The following is a 24170-nucleotide window of genomic DNA, read 5'->3' on the forward strand; positions in this document are numbered from 1 at the left end:
GGCAGAATGGGTGCTGTGGAAGGAACTTGTTGTCATGGGACCTTATTCCAAATGCTGTCTCTGCCACTAGCTACCTGTGTGACCTTAAGCAAGTCACTTAACTTTTCTAGGCAACAGCTTCCTTCTCTGTAAAACGACAGGGTTGGCCTAAACAATTTTTAAGGTCCCTTTAAGCTCTAGATCCATAATCCCACACACACCTCCTAGCTCTGTGAGCCTGGAGTTATACATGAATTGATGGTCTTCTGCATCAGTGGAAGGAATCTGCACAATAGACAATTGGTAAAAGGAAAACTAAACTTTTAAGTGTCCTAGAACAGAGGATAAAATCTATCTCTCTCTTTTCAGCAGAGGTATAGAGGATATCACAAGCAGAAACATTGAATCTAGATGGATTCAGAACAGGGAATGACTGAATGCAAAAAGCAGTCAAAGTCAGCAAGGAAGGAGGTCTAGCCTATTCCACCAAGAGTGTGTCTTTTCTGCTCAATATTTTTATCAAGACTTTCGACTGAAAAAAATTGAACTTTCCACATATAGTACCACAGGGTCACTGAATCTGAATATAAAGCACACTCAAATGCAATCTGGTCTCATCTGGACCTGAACAAAAATCCATTCACCAGCACCCAAAGTCAAACTCCTACTGATCCTGGAATCCACTGAAATCCTTCAGTCTTTATTTAACAAGGTACTACATAGCCATATCTTCTCCAACTTATACTTAAGATATGTTTAATCCAAGTTTAAGACTACATTTATCATTATTAAATTTCATCTCTAAATGCTCCTGCTAGTAGATGACACTGCACCATTGACTGCAAAGACCTGGGAACATTGCAGAGCCCCCTAAATGAAATGTATAATCACTCAAGATAGACAGTAAAAATGAAATGGATATAAAATGCCTATTGTCCAGATAAACTATGATCTGCAGCTGGATAACATGTACATAGCTTTTAGGTTTGCAAAGCAAAAACATGTACTACTTTGTTTGAGCCTCACAATCCTTTTATGATGGTGTGACTATCATCATCCCTATTTTACAGGTACATAAACCGACGGAGAGATGGACAATCCATACAGCTACTCCTTTAGGACAGATATCATGGCAGCTCGATGGCACAGTGGACGGAGTGCTGTATTTGAGAGTTGGGAAGGCCTGAGTTCAAATCCTGCCTCAGATACTTAACTGTAACTTTGGGCAAGTCCCTTGACCTCTCTCTCAGACTCAAATTCCTTATCTGTAAAGTAAGAGACAATAAGAGCATCTACTTCATAGAGCTGTTGTGAGGATCTAATGCGATCATATGTAAAGTGCTTTGCAAACCTTCAAGCATTATGTAAGTGTTATTATTATACTCCTATGATGTTGTATGGCTGATAGTCTTAGAATGCCACAAACTCAGTTGTAGGTCATCTAAAGAAAATGGAAATGTGTACTGTGGAGACAAGCAGGCTATAGTACTTTTCTGATGAAGAACTGTGCAGGAGAAAATTGGGTCAGTGCTTGTCCTTCTCTAGACCTGCAGTCTTTTCCTTTTCACTTCCTCACTCCCATAGCCTACCAAAGACTGGTAATGGCTCAGCAATCACGCCAGCCATTTTCAGTATTCCAAGATGTAGCTTATGTAAGGAAGGCATTAATAGGAAGTAGTTGGTTTGAAAAAGATCTAATAGAGAACTACAAATTCAATATGAGATTACAGTATTCCAGGGAAGCCAAAAAAAGTCTTTATTTTCTCCTGGTCAAACCAAATCTGGAGTATTGATAAAAGTAGCAGGGTAACATGGAAAGGCCAGGAACAAATAGCCTCTCTGAGTTTCAGTGTTCTCATGTGGGACTAGAAATGCAAAATATCCCTGTAGTCTTTGAAGGTGATTGTAAGGCTCAAACAGTCAATTTATATAAAGCATTTGCAAATCTTTAAGTGCCATACAAATGTCAGCTATAATTATCATTGTGTTTAGTTCTGAGTGTCCCTCTTTAGCTTGTCTAGAGTTTTTGTGTGTGTGTAAAGGAAGGTGATAAGGAGGGTGGATTTGGAATCATACCAGAGAGACTAGCCGAAGGAACTTGGAATGCTTGACCTGGAGAAAAGGAAAGCTTAGGAGGTGCATGACTCCTGTCTTCAAATATTTCAGTGGTTGCCATGTGAAAAAGGGAGTCCAAGGTGACAGAGATGGGCAAGGGGGAATCAGAAATAGGAAAAATTTTCTAACTGCAGATCTTCAAAAGTGATTCTATAGACCACTGTAGTAAAATCTCTAACACTGGAGATCTTTATCAAATGGGAAACTAAATGGCCAATTTTGTAGAGGTGATTCTTGTACAATTATGGGTTGGACTCTATTACTTCTGAGGTTCCTTTTTAACTATGAGTTTCTAAGATAGTACACTTTAAATTTCCTAGGTCTGAAAACTCTTCAAGTTACTCTGAAACAAGGGATAATCAAATTTCCTTCAATGAAAGTAATCTCTAAGGTAACTTCTAGCAACTTTATACTACTTTAAAAGAATAGGTCAGAAATCCAAACACAAATTTTTAGCACAATGCTTGCCTAGACTTGAATTAAGAAAAAAAAAGAAAACAGTAATTTGGGCTAAACTGTTTGCATCCTGGCTAAGATGGATCTGGGTGGTCTCAACCACAAAGTTACTAATTAACTACAAAGCTAAAAAGTGATTTGCCTTACAAGCCTGTATATGTTTGGGAGAGTGGGAGGAAGGATCAGAAGGAAGAAGAGGAAGGCTTCTATCATAATGGTAGCGGATAGCTTGCTGTAGTGATTCTAGCTGGGAAAATGGCTGTCACTGCATTCTAAAATGGCTAGGGAAATCTCTCTAATTTAATTTAGCTGAGGTGTAGATGACAGAGCTGAACAATGTTCAAAGAGTTTGGATAATTAGATGCCCCATAGGTTTGACAAAGACATAAGGTACTTTTCCCACATCACTGTCCTTCTCTTAAACTCTCTTCCACAATTCTTATTTTGTCATTTGCCATGAGTGGTTTCACTGGTATGGGTGTTCCTCCATGATAATGAGATGGCAAGTCCCTTGTAATTTTTCTTATCATGGTAACAAACCTTCTTATGAGAAGACTTTCCAAACTTGGACTTTGGACAACAGACATACAATCTATTACAAGTCTTGCAAATAGGTTCAAAACTATAATCTAGTCAGAAAAAAATCCTGCATAATGATTTAATAGCAAGGAATCTCAAGATGCAAGTAATCCAAGTAACATTTAATTTGTCTTTTAAATCTTATTGTCTACAAATTTTTTTAAACCCTGAGCATCAGCTGTATATCCTTTTCAAAGTTTCCAAATGGTGAGCTGTTAAGCATGTGCAATGGGGAGAGATGTGAATAAGATTCTGTTGGTAATACACATAAATGATGATTTATGTGAGTTTATTTTTATATCCTTCAACTTTGCTGCAATTATTAATCATTTCAATTAGTTGTTGACTTTCTAAGGTTCTCTAGTAAATCATGTCACTTACATACAGTTATTCCCTCAATTTCTTTTTCTTGTCTTACTGCAAGAGATAGCATTTTTAGCTCTGTGTTGAAATGAAATGGTGATAATGGACATCCTTGTGTGCTTTACTCTGCCATTGTGGCTTCATGGCCAGCTTGCTTTTCTCCCCCTTAGGCAGCATGGTGACTCCATCTCTAAATAACATTCGAGACTAACATTCATAATAGAAGAAAGTGTTAAATTTCAGGTAGATATTAGTGAAAATCAAAATGTAACTTTTTCCCATTCAAATTCACAGACCTCCCCAGAAATATATTCGTAGACCCTTTTGGGATTCATAGACCCCAAGTTAAGAATTCCTGTTCTTTGTCTAACCACTCTGGAAAACAACTTGGAACTATGCCCAAAGGGCTATAGTTGACCCAGCAGTATCAATACTAGGTCTGTATTCCAAAGAGATCAAAGAAAAGGGAAAAGGACTTACATGAGGAATGAACCCAAGTTCAAGTTCTGCCAACACTTACTAGCTGTATAATCCTGAGCTAGTCGCTTAACAGTTCTCATCCTCAGTTTCCTCATCTATAAAATGAAAATAAATAATGGCACCTATTGACAGTGTTGGGAGGATTAAATGAGATAATGCATGTAATGTTTTATAAACCTTAAAACACTACATGTTAGTTACTACTATTATTAAAGCATGTCAGGCTTGTCCCCAACCATTGCCATTTAAGTTGGAGTTCTTAACTTAGCATCCACAGACCAACCCCTCACCCTCCAATAAAGGGGTCCATGCATAGATTTCTGGAGTTTAGTGAATTTGGATGGGGAAAAAACATTGCATCTTCATTTTAATATAATTGGTTTCCTTTGTGATCCTATATACTTTATTTTATGCATTTAAAAACATTATTCCGAGAAGAGGTCAGTAAGTTTCACTAGACAGTCAAAAGCATCTATGACACATAAAAAAGTTAAGAACTCCTGATTTAAAAGGATTCTATCATATAATTCTATTCTGTATGCAAAATTCTCTCTCTTCAAGAGCCATGCTCAGTTCACAGCGATCTCAACTTCATTCACTTAATTCTTGGCAGAAGCAGACAGAACCCCTTCTGTTAGGTCTGCTCAAAGACAAATAAATTGCAACCTCGCAAGGATTGTTTGGAATCAGACAAAAAATTCATAACAGTGTGAGTTCTTTCAAAATATTTTTGATCTTCAATTGAGGTCACTCATTTTTATTTGGATTATTTTAGTATTAGTATATTCCACATTTTTTTACTTGTCTTACTTGTGAGCTGTTTGTGTAGTTTTAGCCTTAATGGTAATGGAAAAAAAGTTTCTAAGTTCTGTGCATTAAGGAGCCAACTGCCAAAGGCACACAAATATCCATAATGTACAAGAAAGTCAAATCCCAAAACTCAGTTAGGAAGCTTAAGATTTTTCCGTATCCTAATTATAGTCAAGCACGAACATGTTCAGCTTATAGTGATATTAAAATGCAAGATGGAAAGAGGAGGGTGGAGAGAGGGGAAAGAGGTAAAACAGCAGAGAAGGTAATCAGAAAAGAGAAAAAGGACAACAGGTTGCATTAACTACCTGATTCTGTGGAATCTTCCTCATTTCCTAAAGCCATATTCCGAATTGGGGGTGCAGGCAGATGCCTGAAGACTTTCTACTATGATCTGCAAGGACTACAAATGTTTAACTGAGTCCCCACTAGCAATGCAGAGGGTATGACAAGAGTAGCCTGAAAAAACAGTTTTATACAAGGTATGGGCAATCACAATGAAATCAAGAGGACAACTGGAAAATTCTGGTCTATGAGGTCTAGACAGCAGCTATTTTCTGCCATTCCCAGAGAAAACTCTGGGAAAAATGAGACAAATCCTGAGGTTTCCAAGGGGAAATCACAGGCTAAAAAGTGATTTGTTGCAAGTCCCCATGACTGAGTCCAGAATGTGAGGTGTTTGGATAGAGAGCTGGCTAAGGTTCATTTGCTGGACCTCTGGGTATAGGGTGTTCCTAGTGAGGCACTTCTGTAAATACACAGCTGTGGATTCTCTGAATCTTATGTTCTTAGAAAGTAGCTTGAGGCATTAAGGGATAAAATGGCTAGTCCAGGCTCACACAGTTGGGAGGTGTTAGAGGCCAAACTTGAACTCAGATCTTCCTGACTCACTACTGCCTCTCTTCATATTTAATCAAAATGTTCAATTATACAACTTTCTCCTTCTATCACACACACACACACACACACACACACACACACACAATTTTCCCTTGCCAAGAAAGGGGATGTCTTTTCCTTGCTTTTCATCAAAATCTATTAAGTTATATGTCTTATTCAAATGCATTATCTTTTGCAAAACAGAAAAACTCATTTTCCTCTACAAAGTACATTACTGAACTTTTTCAAATCTTTTATATTCATATTGACTATGCGCTTAGACTATTAAAACTGGAGTGTAAAAAGGCAAGGATTTTTTGTGTTTGGTCTAAATCTGTGATTTCAATGTATTTTAATATTAATTTTTACTGGCATATTTTGTTTTTATGTTACCTACATTTCCAAATATATCCTTCTCTCCAAATTGTCCTCCTCCAAAAGTCACTCCTTATAACACATAATAAAAGAGGAAAGAGAAAAATAAGCTGTTCAGCGAAACTGAGCAACATATCAAATGAATGACAGTATATGCAATATCCCCCACCCATAGCCCTGAACCTCTGCACAGAAGGAAGGAAGGTACATTTTCTCATCTTTTCTCTGGAATCAGAGAAAGATTTCACAGTAGTTTTATTTTTATTGTTTTTTCTTTCCATTTACACTGTATTATATTATTTTCCAGCTTCTATTTACTTCAGTCTGCATCAGTACATTTAAGTGTCTCCCACATTAGGAGTGTGTCTTACTTTCAAATGTTAAACATAAAAAAGGCTTTTCTCCAAAGGAAAAAATGTCTCCTGTAAAACAACCTTACAAAAATTCATTTGTGTAACCAGGTACTCGAGAAGAAAAACAATACTAGTTTGGTTTATTTTGTGGCTTTTGTGTACTATATGCAGGTAGACTTCAAGCCTTAACTTTTTTCAAGAGAAAATAACTCTCTGAGTAGGGGAGGAAACAGAGATATATTTGGAAATGAAGGTGATGTAAAAACAAAAGATCAATTAAGAATATCAACAAAAGTTTCTAAAAATAATTTTAAAATACTCACAGATAAAAGAGCAAAGAATATTATGCAAATATAATTTCAAAAGTAACAATGTAATAGAATTAGTGTTTAGCTTTGATCTCAACTGAACATTTTTATCTTATACTGTAATTCTATTTTTAACCTTACAACTACAACCCTAAAACCATAGGAACAATTTAGTCTTCTAAATTTGACTTTACAGAAAAAAAATATTACTGCTTCCTGAATTAGTTAAGAGTATGGCTGTAAAGGAAGGGCTACCTTGTCTCTGGCCTCAAAGAATCTAGAAAGTTAACAAGCACATTAATTCAAGAAGATAATATTTACATACAAATCTGCAAAAGTGACTTCACGGTCAAATGGGAAAATCAACAGGAATAACATATGGGACATAAATGGAAAAAGTAATTTAAAAAACACATGAAGCCCAAGAAATCCTTTGAAGCTTCAAAAACAAAAATATTCATAACGACAAAAGCTGAATCAATGTTTAATCATATTTGTTTCTGATGACAAACCACAGATTTTGTCTATGAAGCTAAAGTTACAGCATCAAAGTCTGCTTCTCTTCCAAAAGTGAATGTTCTTGTCAATCTCTGTTTAGTTTTTAGTGTAGTAAGCTTTGGATTGACTAAAGGCTAGAAAGGAAAGGTCCAGCTGCCAAAGTCTTCCTCTAGTGATTCATGAGACTATTGGAAGAAATTTAACAATAATGTAAAATCAATTTAAAGAGATATTTGTACCTGCTATTGTGATGATGATTTCTCTCTAAAAAAATTCACATGAATATTAAATCTCTTTATAAACAAATATCTTTATAACGAAGATGTTTGCATTCTAGTGGTTTACTTATTTCCAACAATATTCCAGGAATGCATGATATATTAGCCACCTATCACATGTTATCACTTGGTCTTGTGACTAAATTACGTTTTTATAGCATAATAATAACTGACATTTACATAATAACTACTATGTGCCAGGCAGGATGCTAAGCACTTTTAACAAATATTAATGTCATTTGATCTTCACAATAACCCTGCTGCTGCTGCTACTACTACTACTAGCTAAGAATAGCTAACATTTATATAGTGCTTACTATGTGCCAGGTACTGTGCTAAGTGCTTTACAATAATTATTTCAACTGACCCTCACAAGAACGCTGAGAGGTAGGTTCTACTGTTATCTCCATTTTACAGATGAGGAAACTGAGGCAAGCAGATGTTAAGGGACTTGTCCAGGGTCACAGGTATTAAGTGTCTGAGGCTAGATATGAACTCTAGTTTTCTTGAGTCCATGTCCTGATCTTTATCCACTGTGTCACCCAGCTACTGACATTAAATGCAGATCACTAATGCCAGCCACATAAAGGCTCTTCCTGATTGTGACAGCACTCCTTTCATGCTAGTACTCCCCCCATTTAACATCTAACTTGTTTAGACTTCCTTTACCACCATTCTTTCTTCTAAACTCACAGGACACTTAAGCAAAAATCATGTGATAAATATGGGGAAATGATGGACAAAGATGTAGACTTTCAAAAACCTATTGAATACTACTGTAATTTGTGAAACTACAAAGAATTTGGAGAGTACCAAAGAGGTCACAAAACAAGACGCGATCCATACCTAAACCAAAAAGGCAAAAACAAAACCACATTTTCAGCAAACGTAATGACCAAGAACATGACATTTTGATAGCAAAGGGTATTACCATATGTTAGAAGAGATACAGATAGAGTTATGTCTTTATTTAGTGTCTATTTTCAAAGTCACACAAAAAGGAATCCCTAGGAAGCATTTCCAAGTTTCTCGAACTTGTCAAAATACAATAAAACCTCAATTAACAATGCAAACTGAAACTTTTTATGCAATTCACTTTTTTGACAAAAGTAAATGGCAAAAAAAGATGAGTAAGGAGAGTATCATATCTGAGCGGTACTGAATTAATGCAAATTCTTCTATCTCAAGCCTGTTATAAACAAAGGATAGTTAATGTTCAAGTCTTACTCCCTTGGCCATTGAAGACCTCAAATGAGTAGGAAAAAACAATCCTTCAAGACAGTTCATTTTGCAAGCTGCACTTTAGAATCGAATCTGACTCCTATTTTACAGGAGAGTAAGTTGAAGCTCTGACAAATTCAGTGACTTGTGACAAGTTTCTAGAGCAACAGGACAGAACCAAGACTAGAATCCATATTTCCTAATTCTTCCAGTAGTATGTCAATTAAAAGCTAACTTTTATACATCCCTTTAAAGAGATTTTCAACAAGGGTTGAAGCAAAAAGAAAATAATTTTTATGTTTTACTCTAGCAAAATGTTTTATTGTAGCAAATAATTATTTTAAATTGAAGCCAACAGTCAATGTTTAATATTCTTGAAGAGCTCCGTAAAAGGTGATAATAATGGTCAGGTACTATTAGTAAATAAATTAAAATAGTATACTTTAAAAAAAACAAATCTCATTTCTCCTTGTACATAATTTATCTAAAACAAATTTGTAACACTGGGTTCAACATCACCAAGCAGACCTCTGGGTTGATTTCCCTTGCTGCCCAAATGTTATATGTGTATGATCTAACGTATTTCTTTTATTTTTCCCAGCAAAATCTAATTGGGAAAATAGGTCACTAAATGGCAATATGCTATGGGGCATAAGACCATCTCTATAGGCTTTCTTCATCTGTGATAGGATACGAGAGGATTAACTATTGGACAAGATGATCTCTAAAGTTCCTCCTAGTTCTAAAGTTTAATGAATCTTGTGTGCACCAAAAGCATTATTGTGCACTCTAAAATTAAAACACTAATTATTTTTATATTATCAGGACTTTTAAAAAATTATCTGTCTTATAAGGCAGCTAAATCAAGAGCTGGCTGTAGCTACGACTTCTAAATTACAAATCTACTTATAGATACCACACTGATTTGAATGCAGTCTGTGACCCTAAAAATGAGGTATCTTTCAAAGAAAAAAAAACTGTATAAGCACTAGAAAATGGCACTGATTACAGGTCACATCTAAGTTTTATATAGCAGATGTAGAAGTGGAGGAGAAAAAGGGGCAAATGTGAAATAACACAGCAAGTAGAATATCAAATAGATTCAAAATATCCCTAGACATTTCACACACATTACAGATAAATTGTCTTATAATATAAATGAACAAAAGATAAAAATAATAAACCTGTTACCCTCTTTTTGATCTGTAAAAATAAACCGTACCACATTTTATAACAATGAAAAGTAGGTTAATATTAGGGCTTTATCTTTAAAACCCATGTTCTTTTAAAAAAAACCAAAGCATTTACTACATAAATGTGTTTAAAGGAATATTGTTATTCACAATACTCAAGTGTGGAAGGGGAGAATTTCTAAAATATAAAAAAGTCATAGAAAATAAGTTACAGACATAATTTTTTTCCCCTTTCTTTCCTTTAAGGGTTCATTGAGAGAAAATAGAGAAACAAAATACTACAGGATTAACCTTGATGACGTTACCAATAAAGTTAGCATTAAATTGCTAACTGAACATTGAAAGATCCTTTTTAGCCGGGGACAAATTTTGCTCCAGTAGTGCTGTTACAAACTTCTTATAGCAATAACATGGTACATCATAAGCTTGCTTACATGATAAACTCTTTAAAAGGGCCAGCATTCTGCAGCCTTCTAAAACAAAGAATTTTCTGTCTTACATTTCCTAGAAGTCAGTTAGCTAAAACTCACATAGTGCACAGCAATCATTTACAATTTTAGAAGATTTTAGGTACACCCTGTATATTGCTTTAATATTAAGATTATTATTTCTCAGCCTGTCAAAATTACAATATTGTCTAAATATTTAAGTGAAATAGGCAAAACTTTAGTCAACTTTAATAATAATTGTTTGAAACATGGGCCAACATTTCTTTTTGGTAAGACCTCCACTTGCCAGTTAAAACCAGGAATGAGGGTTTTCAATATCTATGTTTTCAAGATAGCTCTGAGAATGTCTTCTTTGAACACCAAGGCTTCAAAAGGAAAAACAAACTGTGTTGGATAAGAGAAAGATACAAGGAGACAGAGAAATGGAGACTCGGGAATTGTCTGTCTAGAGGTGATGGGAGTGACAGACTGCTGAAAAAAATAAAGATTGCTAGGTAGAATTTTGGGGATCACCTTAAGGGACTGGGAAGAAGTCTGGGAGGAAGGAAAAAAAGGGAAGAAACATTTTAGAGAGAGATGAAAAGAATCAGGAGAATAGAGTCCAAGGGAGTAGATATAAAGTAGTGGATGGTCAATAATATCAGATTCCACACAAACATTAAGGAAGATAAAGATAGGAAAAAGCTACCAGACTGCATGACCATGACTGATCTTTGTTTCAGTAGCACTGTAGGAGCAGGAGCTGAGGTGCAAGAGGCAGAGGAGAAAGCAAGTGGTAAAAGAGTAGAAGAATCACATATAGACAACTTTTTAAAGGAAACTGGCAGTAAAGAAAGGGAGACATAGTTTGGGTAGATGGGCCAAAGGAAGTCATTTTCCAAACTGGAGAGAACCAAGCATTTTGCAAGCAGACAGGAAGATAACTATCAAAAAAAAGAGAGAAGAATTCAAGATAGATGAGGGGGATAGCTAGAACAAGGTGATGGAAGGAAGAGATAGGGAAGAATGGGATTCAAGAGCGTGAGTAGAGGAATTAACCTAATTGCGATTAGGAATATCTCTTTCTCTGTGATCCAGAAGTAAAGCGCAAAGAGCACAATGATGCCTGGGAAGTTTTGAAGACTGAAAAAGGAGAATTGTGGAAACTCCTTTCACATGGCCTAAATCTGAAGTAGGAAGCTTCTGGAAAGGAAGGTATAGTAAAAGGCTTGAGAAATGAGGGAAAAGTTTCTGATATGTCCCACAGTCAATAAGACACAGAATTCAAGTGTATTATTAGATAGCAGTGAAGCCTCAACTGAATATATATAACCATAAATTTGTAGTGGGCAAAACCCCCACTTTGTGATTTTCTTTCCCAGCAGTATTTAACAGCCTAGTGAAAGGAAAAGTCACATGTTTAGGATTACCAATGGATGATGATTAGCAGGTCTAGAGTAATGAAAGGCCCAAAGGATGAGGAATTCTATGGTATAGACTGATAAGCTTCAGTATGGCACAGTTCTGTGAAATGGTATGATCTAAGGTCTAAGCAAGTCATTGGGATAGAGAAGACAGTCATGAAGAGGTGAAAGAAGAAGTTAAGATGCTAAAAGGGCTGTGAACACAAATACTTCAGTGAATAGTTCAATTCAGCAAACTTGTTAAAAGAATCTAGTATACTCTGGGCACTATGCTAGGCACTAGAGATAGAAAGATAAAAATTAAGCACCCCAAGAAACCTACATTCTGGAGCACAACATATACATAAATTAATTAATTTTCATGGTTCACACTTTTAAATAGTCCTAGAGCATTACCCTGGTCATTGAGGTTCAATGACTTACCAAGAGTCACAAAACAAGTTATGTATCAGAGTACAACTGGAACCCAGGTCTTTCTGACTCCTAAGTCAGCTCTCTATCCACTAACTCCATGCTACCCCCCACATACAAAATATACACAAAGTAAATGCAGTGTAATTGTGGAGGACTAGGGAGAAAGAAATAAGAAAGACCTCATAAAGGAGGAAGTATTTAACCTTAATCTTTAAAGGAGCTAGGAATTTCTAGAGGGTAAAGAGGAAAAGCATGGCAAGAATTGGGAGGCGGGGGTCAGTCTAGCCAAGGCATGAAGATGGGAGGTGGAAGAGAGGACACAGTAAATAAGCCAGTTTGCCTAGAAGGTAGGATGCTGCTGGAATATGGTGGCTAAGTTCAACAAAATAGCTGGGAGACTGATGGGGAGGCCAGTAGACTAAAACAATAAAAACAGAGAAAGGGTAGAATAAAAACGTGGACTTCTGAAGAGGCAAGGACACAGATGTTAGGAAGCAGAATGTTCTGGAAATAACCCCTCCTCCTAGTCCTGGGAGTTAAGGACAATGGAAGACTGAGTGGGTTCTAGCTAAAAGAGTTCTGGGGCATGTGGTTTCCCCAAGGAATGCCAAGTTTCATTTATGAGTGAGAAGAAAAAAAAAAGGTCTAGGAATACAGGGGAGTTAGAGCACGGAATATCACAAAAGCTCCAAAGGGCACCAGGGCACCAGCAGGTCTGACTGTAACAATCTTCCTCCTTATCTCTAATGCGTTGCTTCTCATTTGCCCTGGACTTGGAAAACAGATAATCAAGCTCATTATAATTGTATGTATAGTGTGGGTAAATAGTCTCTGAGTAAGGGCCTGAGGGGTTGCCTTATAATTAAAAGTGAGTTTCAGTGAATAGACTTTGCTGCATCTATTTTGGCTGCTCTGAGGTCCTTTTTGCCTCCTTCTTTCCTGGCTCCTAACTCTGTCTTAGGTAGAGGTCTTGAGTCATCTATAAATAAGTTTTGTACCTACTCCATAGGAAACATTCAAAAATTTAAAAAATTCTAGGCTACTGAAGCAAGTCAGAACACAACCTTCCTTTATAATCTATTCCAACAATATCTAAAGCACTGTTTTTTACATTATGCTTCATTGTAAGTCTTGTTTTTATCCCCTCCCCTGTGGTATCCCCTACCACAGGAATATCAGTGATCTCGCTCTCCTCTGAACTAGTATCATTATAGTACATGCCACACAGATTAGCTCTTAATTTCGTATCCAATTTCCTCATATATACATGTTTTATTTCCCCAACTAAACGGTCAAATCTCAGAAGGTAAGGCCACATTTTACAGTCTTTTCCCACAAGACCTGCCACAGGTTAGGGCACACAATACAGATGCAAGGGATGTTTGTTCACTGACTGATTAGGAATCCACTCAATCCACTGTGCCTATCTTCAAGTATCATTTTAAGATAGCTTAAGAAAGCATGCTTGCTGCCTTTTACATACAGAAATAACCTTGATTACTTTCCAAAACATAGGGGGTACAAAGGTGACTGAAAAAGAAAAACAAGATTAAACTCCTCATACAGTCTTCTACTAATTGATGGTAGGTTTTCTATGATATAGGCTTTATATAAAACAAAACGCTATGAGTTCAGATCTTACATTCCTCTAATTAGGGGAGCTTCAAAAAGACAAATTACATCTCTAAAATAATCAAGATTTTTGGCAAGACTTAAAGAGAACTCCAGCTAATAAGACTAACTACAATCAGGAATCCATATAAACTTATACAGGAAATTGTTATTAAATGTATGTTTTTAAAAGATTATTTAAAAACAGTTCAGGAGAAATAACATTCCATTTTTAAAGTGATCATTTAAAAAAAAGTTCCGTCACAAAGAAACCTTATAAAATTAAGATACGTTTAAAAGGTCACATATATAGGTCACCTGTAACTTACGGAAGATCACAGCAACCTAGAGTGTTCATGGTTGCTTAGAATGGCACAGTATTAAGTAGTGTGGTTTAAGATGAGTGTACCACAGGGGAGCTATACAAAGTAAAATTTCTCCTCACTCTCTTTAATTCCATTTTGCCTACTGTCCAGGCCAGAAGGGTTTCCAAGTATGGAGCTGACTTATGCCAGGTGGGCCTCACACATACCACTGGAGCTGGACATCTACTACAGGATTATTTAGTTTGGTTAAACACATTGCAATCAGGGGGAAACTGAGGATTGGAGACATTAAGCTACTTAATTATGTTCTCACAACCAGCAAGTGTCAAGAAGTAGGAATTGAACATACATCTTGATTCTACATACTGAAATGCCCTCCTACTGCCATTTCCCTTCTTCCCAGGCACTACCTCCAAGTAACATAGGAAAGAAGGAATAACACAACCCTTCTCTTTCTCTTGCGGCATACCCAAGTGCTAGTCTCTCTCATAGCTATGCTGAAGCCTATCGCAAATGGCTATTGCCATAAAATTACTATTAAAACACTACAATCGCCTTGGAATTTAACCTGCAATCATTTCTTGCTCTATGAAAATGAAATCAGGTCTATACTAGAGAAACATTACAAATACTACATTACTAATTTAGAAGTGAACTTGCTTTAATTCTCCAATTGCTTTAATTCTGCATTTCAACGATATAAAAATAATCATCAGGTCATTATTTCTATTTGGTAAAGAATAAATCCTCTGGCCTTCACAGACGAGCTAAAAGACCAGAGAATACAATTCAATTCTGCATAATAAATTACAACCTAAATTAAGATACTAGGTATAAGTGTAGTCTTTTTAATAAAAGTTATACTGTGAAGAACTCTTCTTAATTTCTGGTAATACAATGACTAATCTTGATGGAACCTTAAAGTCAAGTATTTATTATACCAAAGGTTTTAAAACTCTGATAAAACTGTTAGAAGTGTTCTAACAGGTATAATTCCTCAACAGGTAACCCTAAAATGCTGTTATGCTATTTCTCTATTCTCAAATTTTTCATACTAATCTATCAAGATTTCTCTTTTACACTTATTTTGTCTATTTGTGTTATGTATGCATTTGTCTTATCCTATTAGATTGGAGGCAAAGCCTGCATTTTATTTTATCTCTACACTAACCTCTACATTTCAGCTAGTCCTAATATACTGTTTGTAGTAATAGACACCTGGTGTTTAATAAATGTTCTGCATTTTAGATGACAATATGGGCCATTGTTAATAATATGTAAATTAGTTCATCCATTATTTCATCAAAATGATATGGAAATAATAAAAAAATAAGATTTTTTACAACCATATAAATTAAATACAAAATTTTACCTAACAAGATTCTCTTCACTCTGTACCATCACTACAGAAAGAAATCTTTAGCAAAAAGAACACTGGATTAGGAGTCAGGAGATTAAGCCTCACATTTCCTTTCCTCTTACTTCTCAACCCCTTGACATCTGGCTCCCAACTTCACTCAACAGAAACTGCTCTCCCTAAAGTTATCAATCAACTCCCAAATGCCAGAACAGATGGTGACTGTTTGTCTGTGTCTCTCCTCATCCTTCTAAACCTGCAGCATGGGACACTACTGACCACACTACTCTCTTTTTATATATTTTCCCTTCTCTGGATTTTCATGTAAATATGCCTTCCTAGTTCTCCTTCCTGTCTTACCACTCCTCAGTTTCCTCTGCTGGTTCATATTCTATATCCCACCCTCGACTGTGGATGTAATCCTAAGGCTCTGTCCTGGGTCCCCTCTACACTATCTCAGTGACTTTATCAGCTTTCATGTGTTTAATTATCATTATCATGCTGATGTCTTCCAGATCTGTGTACTAGCGCTAGCCTCTCTCTTGAGCTCCAGTTTCACATCACCTCCTACCTGCTGGATTTCAAAGTCACCAGGTCCAAAACAATACTTCCACTCATCCTACTTGCCTCCCAGTGGTCAAAACTTATAATGTATAAGTCTACAATATATCTTGCATGTGTAGGGTGTTCCTAAAGTCTGGACACATAGGCAAAAATGCATACTTTGAAATATTTGGAATATTAACAGACTTTAACCCCCTTCACTTCTTTTTCTGGCGTATGCTAAAGGAGAAGGTGTACTCAATGAAAATCACAGATGCAACACACTTGACTGAACACATAAAGAGTGAATGTGCTAAAAATGATGGCAATGTGGAGTTGTTGCATTGAGTTCACGTGAATCTTGCAAAGCGCATCAACCCTTGCATCGCAAATGATGGAAATCATATTGAAGATGTTATTTGTTAATATTCCAATTAAATAAAATATTGTTGAAAATTTCATTCATTTCATTTCTTGAAAATATGCATTTTTGCCTATATGTCCAGACTTTAGGAACACCCTGTACATACATACATACACACATACATACATATATATTCCCTTCTGTCCACTCACATAGCCACATTCTTATTCTGGCCCTTGTCACCTTCACTTGGTCTGTTAGAAAAGTCTAAAGTTTAGACTTTCAAAGTTTATACATTTCACATGGTCTCCTGGCCTCGAACATCTCCACATTCCAGTCCATCCTCTATATGGCTGCCACAGTGATTTTCTTAAGCATAGGTCTGACCATGTCATTCCCTACTTAAACTCCAGTGGTTCTCTATTACTCATAGGAATAAACAGAAACTCCCATTTGGCATTTAAAACTCTGCACAATCTGGCCAACCAAGCAATCCAGTCTAATTACATATTGTTTCCCTTCATTCACACGATTTACAACCCAGTGATACCGCCTTCTCTCCTCTTACATTATTTTATGCCTTTGCATTATCTGTCCCCTATGCCCAGAATATTATTTTTCCTCTTCTCTGCTTTTTAGTTTCTCTGGCTTCCTTCAAGTTTCAGTCCAAGCACTACCTCTGCTATAAAGCCTTTCCTGATCTCAGCCGCACACCAGATTATCTTGTCTACACCTATGTAATGCACAAGACCGTAAACTCCTCAAGAACAGAACCATTTCACTTTGTCTCAGTATCATCACAGCACAGTGCTCAGTACGTAGTATTGCTTAACAAATGCTTACTGACTGATTCAACAAAAATTTGAGCACCCATTTTGTACAGGCCATTGCAAAACAAAATCCTTGCCCTTAGGAAGCATAACACACATGCAATTAAGACAACATCACTAGGTAAAATAGAGTTTGACTATTGCTATTCCCTTACTACAGAGCTGGGAGGAAGTGGAAGGCATTTTTTTTCTGATACTACAGAGAAAAAAAACTTTTAAACGGTGCATATAATAACCTCCACTAAAGACAAAGGCTTGAATGCCACACCTCAATTAAAATAAGAACTCTGTAAAGAGCAACTCTCATTATCCAACCATACTCTATAGCTTTTTTCTAGATACCTTAAAAATTCAATACAAGTGACAAAGGATGCCAAGAAAGTAATTGTGAAGAAGTGCCACCTTTCATACCAAGCAGCCAGGGTTCTGTCTAAGGCTTCTACTCACCTAAGTGCTGGAGGGGCTGCTATTCACCAGGCTACCAACTTCCAGATACCCAGGAAGCAACAATGGCATTGCTGGTCAACTCAAACTCCACGGAAAATCCAATTCTTCTACCTCCATTTTCAACTACAATTCTCTTGGGCCTTCACACTTTCATCTGATAAAGTAACCTCAATGTCACACTGATATTGAATCTTCCTTCCAGGTTTCCAGAAATGATAGTTAGTCAATTCTTAGGACACTAGGTAAGATGAGGATCTCACGGCATCTGAGAAACAGGGTGCCCAGGAGACCTCTTCTAGTTTTGGGACCAACTCTTTTGCTAATGCTATAAAGAACATTGAAAACATAAGCTCTAACCCCCCTATACTGACATTCATCTAAAAGAAAGTGGCCACCAGTACACTAGCCTTTAAAGTGTACATCAAAACAAACAGATATGACAGACACTACAAAAAAGTACATTTATAATACCCTTGCAAGGGTGAATTCTTAACCAGATGAGTTAGAGGTGGTTACAAAAGATAAAATTATTTTAATTACATAAAATTTAAAAGCTTTTTGCATTAGCAAAATTAATGCAACTAGGACAAGAAGCAAAGCATGAAATTGGGGAAAATATTTTTATCAAATGTCTCTAACAAGGGTTTCACATCCAAGATAAAAAGGCACCTAATAGAAATATATGAGAATAGAAGCCAAACCCCCCAAAGATAAGTAGTCAATAATTGAGAATAAACAGTTCTCACAGGCACCTGAAACTATTAACAATCATAAAGAATACTCCAAATAACTAACTATAAGAGAAATGGTTAATAAAAATAATCCAGAAATTTCACTTCACATTGAGACAATTGTCAAAGGTGACAATTTAGTCAGTGTTGGAGGGATTGTGGAAAAAATAGGCATACTAATGATTGGTTGATAAACTCCAAATTCGTTCAATCATTCTGTAAAGTAATTTGGAATTAAGCTAAGAAATTCGCTAAAATGTCCCTATTTTTTAATTCAAAGATTTCTTTGCCCAGCAAATCTCCTCTCCCAAGGAGGTCAGCGACAAATAGAAAGGTACCAAAATAGTCATAGTAGCACATTTTGTAGCAGCAAAGAGCTACAAAGTATATGCCTGCCAACTGGGGACAGGCTAAACAAGCTGTGGTAAATGAATAACAGAATATGCTGTAAGAAAAAATAAAGATGATGAATACAAAGAAGCACAGAAACACCTATATAAACTGACGAAAAGTCAAAGAAGAAGAACAAAGAAAACAATGTGCACTGTGATGAGAACAGTGTAAATGAGAAAGAAGAGCAACAACACAAACTAAATGTTGAGAAATTATGACCAAAATTATTCTCAAAAAAGACATATGAGAAGATACTGTCCCTCATTTCTTCATAGATACAAAGGAGGATGTGAAAAACAGCACAATTTCAATGTTGATTAGAGTTTTGCTAAACTATTTTTCCCATTTCTAAATTCTGTGTTATAAGACACTCTCAGGGGGTGGGGTGCCGAGATACATTAGGAAATAAAGGTGATGTAAAAACAAACAACAAAAATTAGTTTAATATCTTTAGTTAAAAAATAAAATTTCAGAATATTGCATATCCTGAGCTTCTATTCACATAATTAAGCATGAAAAATACTTCTGTTTTAATAGGAAGCCAGAAATACAGAATCCATAAGACAGCTGCTTACAACTCCATAAAATCCTCAAAACAGCTGTGTTTTCTCGTGGACTCTCTTAGCTATCTTTTACCTTTGAAAAATAAGATCCCTTACACGTATTTAGCTTATTGCCAATGCAATCTAAGGTGGAAGAGATCAAAGTGTGCACTCTGATCAAGTCTTGTCTTTACTACATAACTTTGTGATTTTATAACTTGAAATGAAAACAAAGGATACTCCCTGCAGCACTGAAAATGTGCATATCTCTAAAATTTCAACCAGAAGAAACTCTGATTAGAAGAAATTTAAAAGCATGCATTGGCAAGGATAAAATGCTTCTATGATCAACTATTTGGGCAAATTTATCTCAAATGAAATTAACTGTTTGCTACATATTATGCATCCTTAATTATGTAATTTCCTTTCCTTGCATATATTACTACATGAGAGAAAAGTATCCCATTTTTCAAAAACACTTCCTAGTAAAATAGTATCTCTGAATTGAAGTACAAACATAAAAGTCATCATAATTTTTTAAAGCTTCATTTTGAAGGAATGAGGAATGCAACAGAGTATGAAGGACCTTCTACTTCATTATTAGCAAATAATTTTCAATTGCTACTTCTGAAGAAATATTTTTTCTATATCAAACCTATTATTGTTGGATCAAACCTTGCTTTGCAAACCATGTCATTTTCTTGCTCAAAAACTTTCAATGGCTCCCCACTGCCTACCAAGTAAAGTTCAAACTTCTTAGTCTTACAGGCAGTCATTCGACAGTCTGGTTTCAACTTTCCCCAGACTATTCTAATCAATGATCCTTCAAACTATACCATTCATTCTCCAAACTTATCTAGATGTTTTCTATTTGTGTGTCCTCTCCTATATCCAGAATTAATTTTAATTTCTTCTCTATACCTTCAACCTCTCCCATCTCAATATAAAAATCTTACCTATTCTGCAAGGCCCAAATCAAACTTCCTGTATTGAACTCCACCCTATTTCCATACCTTACCCTCCCATACCCGGAAGGAATCACATCTTTCATAGATCTTATTCCCTTTTGTTTGTCCCTCTCCTATACTTTTACTTGCCATTTTGTATTGCCTATTTATACAAATTCATTCTCCCCCACTAAACTATAAGGCCTTTGAAGACAGGAAATATGCCTTTTATCTTTGTATTTCACCTTGCCTAGAAGAATGTCTTATATGTAGCAGTATAATTTTTGAAACGTTTAATTGAATTAAGATGACCTCTTGATATGGTCATGACTTTAGACAAGTCATTTAACTAGTTTGGGCCTCAGGTTCCTTACCTGTGAAATGCAATTATTTGACTACACAAGTTTGAAAATCCCTCTCTCATGTTCCACTCTTTGTTAACTATAGGCTGGAAACAATTACAGTGAATTAATTTCTTTTTCAGGATTAAGTAACAAAAACCAAGCACCACTATTAAAAACTGAAAGCAATATTTGTGGAAGAAAAACAGAGGATCCTTCACATTAAATATAAAAAAAAGAAATGTGAAACTTGTTAGGGGAAAAAGTGAAACACAAATCAGAAACAAAAATATGAAGGGCATGTGATAACTTCATAACAGAACTTTCAATGTGAGAGGGATATATGAATTTCCCATACTGATTCAGTACTAAAAGCCAAAAATTTTTACAATCTATTAAACAACTTTGTTCTTACCTCATAGGACCAGACACACTGTACTCCTGCAAATCTCCGGACACACCGTCCCACCTCCACATCTTCATGGGTTGTATACATTTCTCTCAAGCATTCTCCAATGTGTGGTACCATTCTTCGAAGAACCTCTCGGCTCATGATCACACCAGGACCACCCATGCAGAAGTTCTCGCCAGGCTCCAGAGCCAATTTTCCCATCTCTTCTGTTGTGCCCAGTCCTGTCTGCCCAAGAAAGAGGGGTTCACTGCTATTCAAACTCCTTAGAAAATTCTCCAGACGATCTCCTTTGATGTAAACATCATCATCAGCTCTCATAAACCATTCATACTTGTCCAAGTAGTGGTCGTGCATATACTTGAGCATCATAAAGGACTTCTTCTGGGGTGGATAGGAGTCATCCACACCCTGTAGTGGCACTATAGGAATTGGTATGGATGTGTCTGAACCCTCACTAGAGAAGAATTCAACTTTCCCAGGAATTGTCTTGGACCATGTTCTAGAATTAAAATAAATTCCAATTAGAGATCAAATTAGAGAGAAACCACTTTCATTTTCAATAATCTTTCATACTTAATGTTTGCAGAGTTTAGCTATCTGCTCATTCTGAAAAATTAGAGCTTTTCATAAGAATGAAAAGCAAACTGCTTTATCTCCCTCTATTATTTCTAACTGAAAACTTGCTGATGCCAAAGATCAAATCCAGTTACAAAGAATGCCATGGGGTAAAGTGTGGAGTATCAAAATGTTCCCTTCATACTTAAATTTTCCTGAATAACTATAATTAGAAATCAGATTTACAAGGCACCAAGGACCATTACTCATGGATGCAGGTATCCAGAAGAAGTGCTGTGTATGGAGCAGAAGCAAGGGAATTCTCTGAATCCAGACTTCCCTTATCTCCAAAGAACTATGGTCTGAATTTCCATGTCTTTAAATCACTTGTTCTCTTTAATCAAAAAGTACACAGCTTTGAAAACCGATTCACTTACATTATCTAATTTACTCCTCACAATAGCCTTTTAAGGTAGGCAGGACAAACATTTTCTCCAATTTTAAAATACAAGCCTAGAGATTAAGTGATCTGCTCAAGTCTCACAACAATGACAACCAAAACCAGACATGAGGCAGTGAACAGCATTTGATTTTGAGCTGGAGGGTGTAACTATGAATCCGAATTCTGCCACTTATACCTGTGAGATCCTGGTCAAGTCACTTAACATCTCTCCATCTTGGTTTCTTCATCCATAAAAGGACAGGGTCAGATGAGATGATCTCTAAGGTCCCTTCCAGTTCTCAATCTAAGGTCCCATGCATCTAGCTCTTCTCACTTTTAGCACAATCCTCATCCTCTATTACACCATGATACTTCTCACTGCTGCCCAGTAATATAAAACATGGGCTTTAAGAGACCATGAAGAAGGTAGGAATCAAAAAGTATCTTAATTCATTATCTTATCTTTTAAATCTAGGATTATAACAAAAATGACAGTCCCAAGTTCATGTTTTAACTAATTTGGAATACAGACAACAACCTCAAAACTTTGTTAAAAGCCTCTCTGCTTTGGGGTTGTTTTTAGCTATTCATTTTTAGGTAACAGAAGAAACAAAGAGTATGATGTCTGTATTTCTGTTCTTTGTAACTAGTAGTTTGAGAAAAGCAAGTTCCCTGAGGTCAGGAACTATGCCATTTTCCATTCTTATATTCCCAGTGCCTAACACTGGATCTCACCACACATAGTAGGCATTCAGTTACTGTTGTCTGAATTGAATACAAAGGAGATTCTTAAGCTTCCTGAGGAATAAGAATCTTTTTCAAGTAAGATGCCTTAGTAGTTCAAAAATGGCATAATTTTGTTCTGGAACAAAATTCAAGGTTCTAAGGGTTTACTTTTAAATAATCGTCCATTTTGAGGGACTTATAAGAATTACTTTTTAAATAACAGTGAAGTGAAAAAAAGATGCAAAATCCATTATGATATTCCACATTAACAAAGCATTCTAAACACTGAGCAAACTGATCATCGTGGCTTTGTCTCAAAGAACAGATTATAACTCCAACATTGCTTGGGCAACAGCCTAAAAGACAGTTCTAAGATATTCTGTACTAACACATGTTCTTCAAGACTAGTGGTACAGAAAAAAAAATGAGCAAGTTTAGCTGGGCATATTATACGTTACATCCAACAAAACAAAGACAAATAAAGGAAGAAAAGTAAAAAGTACAGGAAGTCAAATTCTGCTATTTCAAAAGCTTCCATTACTAAAAACAAATAAATTTATCTATTTAAAAGGCAAGATCGAGTTATGCAATCCCATTTTTCTCATTAGGTTACATAAGTCCATCAAAATCCTATACTACAAAATTTGAACCAATTCTATCACTTTGATCATCTCATCTACTGAGTCTTCAGCTCATCCATCCATTCAGTCTCTACCTACTGCTATTTATCACCTTCAAATTCAATTCAACAAACATTTACCAAGAGTCTCTAAAATGCAAGAATTATGCTTGTAAGGAAGAACAATTTTTCCAATCCACTTACCACTTAAACATTTTTTCCTCTTTACAATTTAGGACCCTATCTCCTCTTCCTTACCTACTAATAATGCTGCAGAACCCACAGTGAAGGTTAGCAGACTATAATGTAACTTGGTTGTGCTCAGTCACCCTTTAAGTCTGACTGGGCAACAGAAACAGTGTCAATGACTATTATTCAGAAGTTCCACTTACTCATTACTCCATGGATAATCTTTAAATTTAAGAACAGGTGATATGATAAAAAAATTTTAATCTAATTTCATGTTTTAGTCAGTATATTAATCTAAAAATTATGTTGATGAAGTAAAAGAAAGTGGGGAGAGGAAGAAATACTACCTAAGAGTGAGAACTTAAACATTATGGAATTTAAATTTGACCAAACTTTAAATATATAAAAATTTTCCACTTATGTCCATCTGCCAAAATACCCTAACTACATATAAAATAACAATTATACTGACAGTCATAGTTTCAATTTGGGAGGGGATTTTTACTTTGCATTTAATCTTAAAATGGAAGTATGGACTTGACATCTCATTGCAAGCACCTACTTTCCTTCTTAATGTTCACTTAAGACTTAGAAATACAAATCAATGAAAATTGTAGTTTAACTTTAATTATTTCATGCATA

At 35.9% G+C, this 24170-nt stretch overlaps 1 protein-coding gene across 1 annotated transcript in view; it reads right to left on the reverse strand.

Moving 5' to 3' along the window:
* Positions 1 to 24170, reverse strand: part of CHSY1 (chondroitin sulfate synthase 1) — an 82944-nt gene that overhangs the window by 47479 nt on the left and 11295 nt on the right. Inside the window, exon 2 of the mRNA XM_036735699.1 lies at positions 21001 to 21496. Within this exon, the coding sequence (XP_036591594.1) occupies positions 21001 to 21496 (496 nt within the window). The remainder of the gene's footprint in view (positions 1 to 21000; positions 21497 to 24170) is intronic.

This window comes from Trichosurus vulpecula, chromosome 8 (assembly GCF_011100635.1).
Source record: "Trichosurus vulpecula isolate mTriVul1 chromosome 8, mTriVul1.pri, whole genome shotgun sequence".
Classification (NCBI taxonomy): domain Eukaryota; kingdom Metazoa; phylum Chordata; class Mammalia; order Diprotodontia; family Phalangeridae; genus Trichosurus; species Trichosurus vulpecula.